Below are 11,437 nucleotides of genomic sequence, written 5' to 3' on the forward strand. Positions count from 1 at the left end.
CCCAAAACGTCTTGAGACGGTTGAAAGCAAAACTGTCTACAAGCTGTTTTTTGTAGATATGAAGCGAGAACAGCTACGACAAGGAGGCTATATTCACCTTCCGGAGCATGCGCATGGGAGTATCAGAGGGCATCACCTGTTGCTACGATGCGCGCAGTGTATCGCAAGGGATCCAAAAGGGATCCAAAATGCCGCACATCGCCAAAGTAACGTTGAGAGCATGTGAACTTCTGCGATCGGCTAGCATAGCTTTGCGTGAGCCGCGCGATGTGTGATTTGTGGACTTCTCGGTTTCGCGACCGCCGGCGCCGCATCGCATCGCATCGCTTTGCAAGAACTCGCAAAAACTCTATACATCGATGCGGTGCGGGCTGCGGCATTCACGGAAGTTTTCTGTTCCGATGTGATGCGCTATGCAATGTGATCTACGGTAGCGTAGTACGATGGGGCGATTCGAGGTTACGAAAGTACAATCAAGCTTGCTCAGATTGCAGAAGGTCATGATAATCAGTATTATGATGGCTGAATCTTTCCCGAGCCTGGAGCCTAAGGGGCGCATACGCATAGGCCCGAGGGCTGTAGGCAAAACGGATGTGAACTAAGTTACTTCTGCGATCAGCAAGCATATTTGGGCGTGACCTGCGTGATGTGCGATTTGTAGACTTCTCGGGCTCGCGACCGTCGGCGCCGCCGCATCGCATCGCATCGCATCGCAAGAACGCGCAAAAACTCGATACATCGATGCGGTGCGGGCTGCGGCATTCACGGAAGTTTTCTGTTCCGATGTGATGCGCTATGCAATGTGATCTACGGTAGCGTAGTACGATGGGGCGATTCGAGGTTACGAAAGTACAATCAAGCTTGCTCAGATTGCAGAAGGTCATGATAATCAGTATTATGATGGCTGAATCTTTCCCGAGCCTGGAGCCTAAGGGGCGCATACGCATAGGCCCGAGGGCTGTAGGCAAAACGGATGTGAACTAAGTTACTTCTGCGATCAGCAAGCATATTTGGGCGTGACCTGCGTGATGTGCGATTTGTAGACTTCTCGGGCTCGCGACCGTCGGCGCCGCCGCATCGCATCGCATCGCAAGAACGCGCAAAAACTCGATACATCGATGCGGTGCGGGCTGCGGCATTCACGGAAGTGTTCTGTTCCGATGTGATGCAAAATGCCATGTGATCTGTGGTAGTGTATTACGATAGGGCGATTCGAGCTCGCGAAATTATAATCAAGCACGCTTAGATTGCAGCAGGTCATGATAATCATTATGAAGATGGCTGAATCTTGCCCGAGCCTGAAGCCAATGGTGCGTATACGCGTAGGCCCGAGGGCTGTAGGCAAAATGGGTGTGAACTAAGTTACTTCTGCGATCGGCAAGCATATTTGGGTGTGAGCCGCGTGATGTGCGATTTGTGGACTTCTCGGGTTTGCGACCGCCGACACCGCCGCATCGTATCGCGTCGCACGAACGCGCAAAAACTCGATACATCGAATCGGTGCGGGCTGCTGCATTCACGGAAATAACTTTTCTGTTCCGATGTGATGCGAAATGCCATGTGATCTGTGGTAGCGTAGTATATTAAAGATAGGGCGATTCGAGCTCGCGAAAGTACAATCAAGCATGCTTAGATTGCAGAAGGTCATGATAATCATTTTTAAGATGGCTGAATCTTGCCCGAGCCTGCAGCCTAATAATGTATACGCGTAGGCCCGAGGGCTGTGGGCAAAACGGACTACTACTATGTGATCTTAGTTACTTCTGCGATCGGCAAGCATATTTGGGCGTGAGCCGCGTCATGTGCGATTTGTGGACTTCTCGCCGAGAAGTCCACAAAATGTTTTCAATTATTTCTGAATTTTGGCTGGATTTTTGCACTTTGAAGTTTTTTTAATTTTGGCCTCATCAGGATTGAATTTTGGCCGTTTTTGGAGAACGACAGTGCTGGCACATCTGGAGAGTACATGTACATGTGCTGCTCAATAAAGTAAGAAGACCATAGGTCTGTGGGAAACACCCTAGTAAAATAAATAAAATAATAATAAATTGGTTGTGAGCAACACTGGCTCACACTCAAATAACTGCTTTTCACCAGAAAAATATTATATTTCAACGTTTCGGTCATGAAATAACCATCATCAGGAATGAAGTGGGCACACCGGTTAGGATGGGTTAATATACGAAGAGCGCTGCAAACTGATAACAAATCACACCTGCATGCACTATGACGAGAGAGAGAACAAAAGGACAAAACATCACCAAAAAAAACCAGGTATAGAAATAACGCAATACGCGACAACTCTAAATATGGCACAGGTACAAGCAACAAACAGAATGTACATGTGCACTAGGTGCGTGCAGACATGTAATTGCAGGCACTAGCAACAACAGTAGTAGTAACAGTGCACTAGTTCAAAAGCCCTGGGCGAGCACTACCGACTTCACCATGGCGGCGAGGTACTGCCGCTTGGCGAGTCGGCATTCACGGAGGTTCGCGTCCTTGCCACTGAGTCGGATCGGGCCAGGAGGAGAATACGCGAAGCAATACAAATTCGCGACACGAGCCCCAGCATAAACAATAACGCAGGGTGGGACCTCCTGTGAATTCTCTGGTGAAGCCTTGTACATATTTCTGGCCCTGATACTCGCTCTTCCTGGATGGTGGTGGTTTTGCACCCCTTGAACTAGTGCACTGTTACTACTACTGTTGTTGCTAGTGCCTGCAATTACATGTCTGCACGCACCTAGTGCACATGTACATTCTGTTTGTTGCTTGTACCTGTGCCATATTTAGAGTTGTCGCGTATTGCGTTATTTCTATACCTGGTTTTTTTTGGTGATGTTTTGTCCTTTTGTTCTCTCTCTCGTCATAGTGCATGCAGGTGTGATTTGTTATCAGTTTGCAGCGCTCCTCGTATATTAACCCATCCTAACCGGTGTGCCCACTTCATTCCTGATGATGGTTATTTCATGACCGAAACGTTGAAATATAATATTTTTCTGATGAAAAGCAGTTATTTGAGTGTGAGCCAGTGTTGCTCACAACCAATTTTTTACTTATGAAGCTGCGTGATGCGTCCTACAAGATTTTATAAAATAATAATAATAATAATAATGTGGAAGAGAAAAGGATATATGGATACGAGTTAAGAGTAACTCTCCATCACGATGTGATGGAGAGTTACTCTTAACTCGTATCCATATATCCTTTTCTCTTCCACATTTATTTATGGCTCAACATCCGAGTTTCAAATAATAATAATAATAATATATTACCAAGTTTGACATGTGAAAGCAGTACTTTCAAATACACACACCTTTGACCTTTTGACACCCATCCCCCGAATTTGGAAGCACACAGCAGTACAGACACAGCAGTACACATGGTATGATAAGCAGTTTGTAATAATTTTTTTTTTTAATTTTTAATAGGGCATTCCCACAGGCCTAAGGCCTTCTTACGGGGTACCCTATATGTGTTTGTATAGATGAGCGGAAGTCTGATAGCGTGGAGCAAATACAGAATCTAATCTTTATTTCAGGATTACCCAAAGGCTAACGCCTATCTGGGGGATCTCCTGTTTGTGTATGTACTTGTGGTTCTTTTTTTTTTTTCATTTTTGGGAAATGTTGGGTACGAGTACTGTAAAAACCATGGCAGCGGATCGAATTTTTTCAGCATTTTGGGGGATTTTTTGAATTTTCTTAAAACATTTTGACCGTTTTTTTCGCTTTTTGAATTTCAATTTTGGACAAAATAATTTGCATGATGTGGCCACCCTTACTTCTCGGGTCCGCGACCGTCGGCGCCGCCGCATCGCATCGCATCGCAAGAACTTGGAAGAGTGTATACTTGGGGAAGACGTGCACATTGACTACAGATGCATGGCACTGTGCTCATCGTTAGATCAAGCCATCGCACGGTCCACCCTCGTGACTAACAAAACCTTCCGTGTGAATACATAGCCTTGGTTCACTTCCTCGCATAGAAAAAAGTTCCAAAAACCGTCAACGAGTCTCACACCTGTACAAACTTCACCGCCGAGACCTACACAATCCTACGCTTAAAGCAGCATACATTCTCTGCAGAAACGAGTACCGCTACACCATACGGAAAGCTCGAGACTCGTATTTGTCTACACTGGGGACATCGAGGATAAGCAAAGGCAGAGCAGGCGGCTATTCGTGGTGGAAAAGAGCAAAGAAGATATGCAATATTGGCAGTAAGCCGCGTGGAACACAACTTCTCGCGGATGATGACGGCACCCACACATCTAGCAAAGCCAAAGCTGAAATCTTTTGTGAATTCTTCAGGAAGCAGTGCACCGCAAATTCCCAAAATCAGCAACCAAGTCGTTGTCCATCATCCAGCACCATTGATGACCAAGAGCCATTTTCGTTCACAAAAATCAAATCCATAGATGTCTATGAAGCTGCAAGAACATTGTCTGTGCACAAATCATCTGCTGACAGTTACCTATCAAATGACGTCCTCAGCCGCTGTGCGGACATCCTGTGTGTACCTCTGGCTTAACTATTCAACTACAGTCTTGAGCAAGGCGAGTTCCCTTCCGCTTGGAAGAGGCCACGATTATCCCAGTGTACAAGGAGAAAGGTTGCCCAACTCACCCTACGAACTGGCGCCCAATATCCCTCCTCCCCTGTATAGCAAAACTCTTTGAAAAAATAGTAGCGAAACAACTCCAGGCTTACCTAACAATAAAACAGAAGATATGCAGTCAACAATACGCATACGTGAAGGAGAAGTCTGCGACAGACCAGCTTATTATACTTACCCAGCAAATGGCCGACTACATTGATGAGCGTCTGAACTTCGACCTGGTCTCCCTAGATTTCTGCAAGGCATTTGACAGCGTAAGCCACTCAACTCTCCTCCGTCAAGTCAGCAAATTCTCGGACCATAAAGTCACTGCCTGGACTAAGAGTTATTTGCAGGATCGAAGCATAGCCGTGAAGATTGAGTCATGCATGTCAGTGCCCAAAGTCACCAACTGTGGTGTTCCCCAGGGATCGCATCTGTCTCCTCTACTGTTCGTGATCTACATTAATGACCTACCGGAAGCCATACATCATTCGCACACCTTCTTGTTTGCGGATGATGTCACTCTAATTTTGCCGTACAAAGGCTCTCTGTCAAGTCCTGGTATCCAAGCGGACATTCATGCATGCCAAAACTGGGCCAGGGAAAGAGGCGGAGAGTTTTCGCCCTCAAAAACTTCTGTTTTAAGCTTCCGTTATAAGCCAGCGGCAGCATCATCACCAGCACCAACATCTGCCACCTACAATATGGAGGGTCTACCTCTTCCCAGTATTGACATCCTCAAACATCTGGGAGTTCGCTTCAGTGCAGACCTAAACTTCCGTCAACACTATCTTGACATCAGTCGCAAATTCAAGCAGAGAGTAAGCCTACTTTGTCACATGGCATATCGTCTTACACCGCAGGCCATGATGCTCCTCTACAAGTGCTATGTTAGACCTGTGATTGAGTATAGCGTCGTAGTGTGGTCCTTTCGTCTTCGTTCCAGCGACTAGACTGAGCTGGAAAGAGTCCAGGCCAGGGTTGCAAGATCCTACCTTAGGAAACGCAAAATCCAAATCGACTTTAATTAATACACCCAAGCAGGATCTTAATAAAAAAGCTAACATTGAATCCCTTCTTTACCGCAGGCAGTTTTTAAGCTTATTATTATTATTACTCTTCAGTCACGACTTTCCACTGATGAATGTGACAAGAAAATTATTAATTATTCTGGTAAACTTTCATGACTTCGTTGTAGTGTGGCGATGACTGCAGGATTTGTTCTCTTTATTGCTATTATAAAATTGTTGTCTCCACGTCGATTATTTGCATTATTATTATTATTTTTCTTCTTATTTTGTTAGGGATTTCCCAACAGGCAATGTTGCCTTTTTACTGGGAAGTGGGAACCCTAAATGAGACTTTGTGTGAGCTCAAAACAAAGCAGGCGACTCGGCCAGGCGACAAGATGGAGGCAGCGCATTTCACCTGTCGGCACCAAGATACGCAAAGGAATGGAAGCTTGGTTACCATGCACAAATTTATTTTCAAGTATCGACGTTGCCTAGCTTCATTCCATTTCAATATCACGCAGAGTGCGAGACGCCCTAACAAAATTATTCTCCCTAAAGCAAAGACCACATCAAAATCGTTGTTTCTCTTCCAAACCTCCCTCTTATGGAACTGCCTCCCACCAAGACTAACTGCAGAACCATCCATTATTGTTTTCAAGAATGAGCTTCGCAAACTCATTTGCAAACATAGTGCTTCGCTCTCCGGTATGCCTACGCCATGTACATACCCCCCCCCCCCGTGTGCTCCCCTACGCATTCACGCTGCACAACTTTTCACTACTTTCACTTTAGCTCATACGTGTACATGTACATCCTTCAAAGCGGTGAACCCCTTGATAGGCGACAAGCCTCTGGGTACCGGGTCATCCTAATAAAGGTATTATTATTATTATTAATATCTCAAAAAAAAAAAAAAACGCGCAAAACTCGATACATCGATGCGGTGCGGGCTGCGGCATTCACGGAAGTTTTCTGTTCGGATATGTGAACTTGTGAAGCGCAATGCCATGTGATCTACGGTACCGTAGTACGATAGGGCGATTCGAGCTCGCGAAAGTACAACCAAGCATGCTCAGATTGCAGAAGGTCATGATAATGGCTGAAACTTGCCCGAGCCTGGAGCGTATACGCTTAGGACCAAGGGCTGTAGGCATAACGAATGTGAAATAAGTGACTTCTGCGATCAGCAAGCATATTTGGGCGTGACCTGCGTGATGTGCGATTTGTAGATTTCTCGCTCATTGCCTGGCATCGAACACAATGTTGTAGAAGTGCTGAGAACTCTAGCTCGTCTTGAAAGCCAACTTCAGGACCAGGAGAAACGATATCAACGAAGGATTAGTGGATTGAGCTCCGAACTTTCCCAGCTGAGAGAGGACCTGGCCGACACTCGCCTGTGCCAAAATTTGGACATCGGCAATGTTACGTGTGCGTCTTGTAAATCAAACTCCTCCGCCATTGCAGACCTAGAGAGAGAGCAAGAAACAACCAGCCAGAGGCAGCGCCGAAATCGAAACAAACGTAGTACAGGCACAGAAAGTCGTTCACAGTCCGCCGTACCCTTAGAGAGTTCACGACCCATTGATCCCGAGATGGACCTGCCAGTCTACTTCAGTCCTTTCGCTTGAAGGACGGAAGATGGATGTGCGCATCCTGAAGGATGATGGTACAAGTCAGTGGTATCGGGATATGTCATCCAGCATCTGCTTCAGCAAGGGAGCTCTGGCACTGTACTGGTGCAGTGGGCGAATGGTGACCCAGATGAACTCTTGAACCTTGACAAGGAAGAATGGAACATGGTAGACGAGAATGACGACGAGAGATCTGAGTATGATTCTGACTTCTCTATGTCCGAGGTAAAACATGTACTTCAGTCGATGGCATTCTCCAAGGCAGGGGGCCCTGATGGTGTCCCAATGCAGGTTCTCCAGCATCTCACGGACTCAGCCATCCAGGAGTTGACACGCATCATCAACATGTCTTGGACGTCAGGAATGTGTCCCCTCCTCTGGAAGTCCAGCCGGCTGGTGCCTATTCCAAAGTCAAAACCCGGAGCTTACCGCCCGATTAGCCTAACTAATGCATTTGCCAGAGTTGCAGACCGACTAGTCACCAGGAGGCTAACTCACTTTCTAGAACGCTTCCAGGCTATTCCGGGTGAGCAAGCTGGATTCCGGACTGCAATGAGTGCCGAGATGCAGTGTTGCTCCTTTGTTGAGTGGATCTCTCAACGTCAACAGAATGGTGATAGTGTCAACTGCGTGTTTTTGGATGCCTCAGCAGCATATGACAACGTGCACCATGACATTCTCATGGCCAGACTTGGAGCATTGGACCCGCCTGCCAGGCTCACAAAGTGGATCAATTCCTTCATTCGCGGCAGGGAAGTTGACACCAAGTGGGGGTCTACAGTGAGCAAGAAGAGATCCATCCACCGTGGTGTCCCGCAAGGCTCCTCGATGTCTCCCGTCCTTTGGCTTCTGTATATGGCGCCCATCTTCGATGACCTAAAGCTGCCTAACCTAGCAAAGCACCGTGCGGACTTTATGCCTTTCTTGTATGCTGACGACATCGCTATCGCTGTCTCCAGCCGTCTGGTCGAGGCTCTCCAATCTGTCACGCAGGATCTGTTGAACCATGTTGCCGACTTCTGCCGGCGCAGCTGTATCACCCTGAATGGCTCAAAATCTGTGCAGGTTGTGATATCGACTTCATATGCCATCCGCTGTGCTGCCATCCCGCAGACCTTGAACGGCACACCTATCCCTTCAGCTGATTCAGCTTGCTTCCTCGGTATATTGGTCAACGCAACGATGAGTTGGAACAGTGCCTTGCTGCACGCCGTCGCATTGAACAACGCCTTCGAATCGTGCGAGCTAGGAGTGGCCATAGCTGGGGCCTCAATCAGCAAAACACCACTCGGCTTGTCAACCAGTACGTGCTCTCTTCTGGTCTGTATGGGGCACCAGCCTACTATGGTCTTGCCACCAAGCAAGGTCAGCATCATCTTGATGTTGCCTACAATAGCTGTCTCCGCCTCTCCACTGGGTGCACGAAGACAACACCTACGAATCAACTACGTGAAATAGCTGGTGCACCAACTATCCAGCTGAAAGGCGAGCGCCAGGCGGCCTGTATAGCTAATATCGCGAAGCGTCATAGTGCTCCTACACCAGCTAGTGCCGTGTTGCAGTCAACATACCCTGTTCGGATCCGCAAAACCAAGGAGACATGGAGACAAATGGCAGAGCGGCATCTTCCACCATCCCCTGCACCTCTGCCATCCCGTCCTCCACCCTGGTCCTCCGTTCCAAACCTATCTGTTTTCAAGTCTGCTTGCACCCGGTCTGACCCTCCTACTGTACGACTTGTAGAGGCACTAGCATGCCTGGAGGAAGCCTATTGCTCCTGTTGTTCCTCGCGACGTCTAGACATTTGGACAGATGGCAGTGTCTCTGACACCAACGCTGGTGGAGGTGGTTTTCTTGTCATGGAAACCACTGCAACCCAGCGGTCAGAGATACTGTCTGGGTGTCTACCAGCTGGCGCTGTCGCAACATCCTTCACTGCCGAAGTAGCAGCAGCAGCAGCTGGCCTGAGGGCAGTCTACGACCTTACCACCATGGAGACGGACGTTGTGCTGGGCACGGACAACCTCTCCCTCGTAGATGCCCTCCGTGGAGACCCATACAGGATCAGCCCAGACACCATTGCTGCGTTCGATGCTCTGACAGAGGTTGCTCGGAAGGCTCATTCCATCAACCTTGTCTGGATCAGCAGCCACTGCGGTGTTGCTCCCAATGACAAGGCGGATCGCCTTGCGCGGAATGGAACACAGTGTGTACAGGCCCAGGTTCAGCTACCTATCCAAGCTGCCAAGGCTTCAATTCGGTCTGCAACCACATACCCCCGGCCATTACTCAACACCAGCAAGTTCCGCAGCCCTCCGTCCCGGCATGAGACCACCATCCTCAATCAGCTGCTCACTGGCCATTGCAGCCTGCTGAATAAGTACTTGTTCCAGATTGAGGCGGCACCTTCACCCGACTGCACTCACTGTCCTGGAACAGTTGATGATGCTGCCCACCTCCTGCTAGCTTGCCCTGCCAGACACAGCAGTCGAGCAGGTACACGTCTATGTACCTTCACATCAGTCAGGGAGGCAATTCTCACACAACCATCAGAAGCTATCCAGTTCTTACAACTGGAGAAACTGATCTAAGTTTCTACTACATGTACACTGTACTTTCACAGTCATTTTCATATTTATTATGACTTGTAGTTACCGAAGAAGAAGAAGAAGAAGAAGAAGAAGAAGAAGAAGAAGACCTGACTAGCAGTGTCAGATCCGACGTTGACAGCTCAAACAACAAGCCGTCCAACTCCCGTACACATGGTACACCCAGACCCAGCTCGGAGTTGACCCCGCCACGTGTGGATCGCTTGCCGAAATTTGAAGAGATGAGTGAGGATTCGGACGCCACATGGCGACTCATCACCTCCACCAAACCCACTGCGAAGAAGAGAGTCTTGTTTGTCGGAAATCTGATGCATGCAATTACTGCAGACCAGCTGAAGGAGTTCATCGCAGCAAGAGCAGCTGAGGCTGACCACAATGTCCAAGTGTTTGACGTAAAAATATTTCAAAAAGAAAAATCCTCCACTGCGCGTATTGTTGCCAGTGCAGCGGACGAATCGTTTCTCAGCAATAAGCGCTTCTGGCCAAGGCCTGTGTACACAAGAGAGTGGAACTTCGATAAGTACACCCAGTCTGATGCCAGTGGAGAACAACAAACAGCGCAGAGCAGCACCACGACCACCAACAGCAGCAGCAGCCGCACGGACGACAGTAAGAGCGGATACGGCGTGGATTGCGATATCCTAGATGACACCTGTGGAGCACCGGCCCGGACTCCAGGCCAGAAATCACGGGGCTATCAGCGTGACTCGCCGCCCGAGACGCAAGCTGCGAAGTTTAGTGTCACTGTTGGCAACGCATTTGCATCTCTAAGTCAGGATGTGGATAATATATCTGTGCAATGACTGGAAGAAGATTAGGCAACGACCCTGCTGCTCATGTACTGAATATGCAAACGCAAACTCCAACAATTCGAATTTTACTGCTGAACATTAGGAGCCTGAGGAACAAAGTTGGAGAGCTGGCATGGCTTGCCGACCTTCACAGTCCTGACATCATCTGTGTAAACGAGACCTGGCTAGACGACACCGTGTCTGATGGAGAGATAGCTTTGGATGGCTTCAACATACTGCGCTCAGACAGAAAAGATCAGGCCGGTGGAGGAGTCTGCCTGTACTCCAAGGCATCCCTCCTGGTCAAGCCAAGAATGGACCTCACAGAATCGGCAATTGAGAGTTGCTGGGGAGAAATCCATTGCCAATCTGGAACTTGTTTGATAGGAACCATTTATCGACCTCCATCTGAGCCAGTTCGATACTGGGACTGCCTGGACGACCATCTCCATTCAGTTATAAGGCCCGGGAAGAACGTGATTATTTGTTGCGACATCATCATAAACACCAATCCAACAGCACCTCCAGATCCACAGCTTCATTATCTATCTGACCTCGTGGCCAGCTACAGTTATATCCCGGAGTTCACCAACCGACTCGGTTCTCAGCAAACTCTGCACCAACCACACTGGATCAATTTTACAATACATTCGACCCTCTAAATATGGCTACTGTTATCCCCATCGCGTTCAGTGACCATGCAGCAGTTCTCAGTGAATTTCAACTCAGCCCAGTAAGAAGTACTGTAACTCCTGGGCTACAGCGACACTACCGAAACATAAATCATG

The 11,437-nt window shown here is 48.2% G+C and overlaps 1 protein-coding gene across 1 annotated transcript; it reads left to right on the forward strand.

Annotated features, from left to right (window-relative positions):
• Positions 1-7,414: 7,414 nt before the first annotated feature.
• LOC135827975 (uncharacterized) lies at positions 7,415-10,661 on the forward strand. The gene is made up of 3 exons (XM_065340411.1): positions 7,415-8,411; positions 8,588-9,745; positions 9,901-10,661. The coding sequence occupies exons 1-3, from the start codon at positions 7,415-7,417 to the stop codon at positions 10,659-10,661; spliced, it is 2,916 nt and encodes a 971-aa protein (XP_065196483.1).
• Positions 10,662-11,437: the final 776 nt, after the last annotated feature.

Source organism: Sycon ciliatum, chromosome 12, assembly GCF_964019385.1.
Source record: "Sycon ciliatum chromosome 12, ocSycCili1.1, whole genome shotgun sequence".
Lineage (NCBI taxonomy): Eukaryota > Metazoa > Porifera > Calcarea > Leucosolenida > Sycettidae > Sycon > Sycon ciliatum.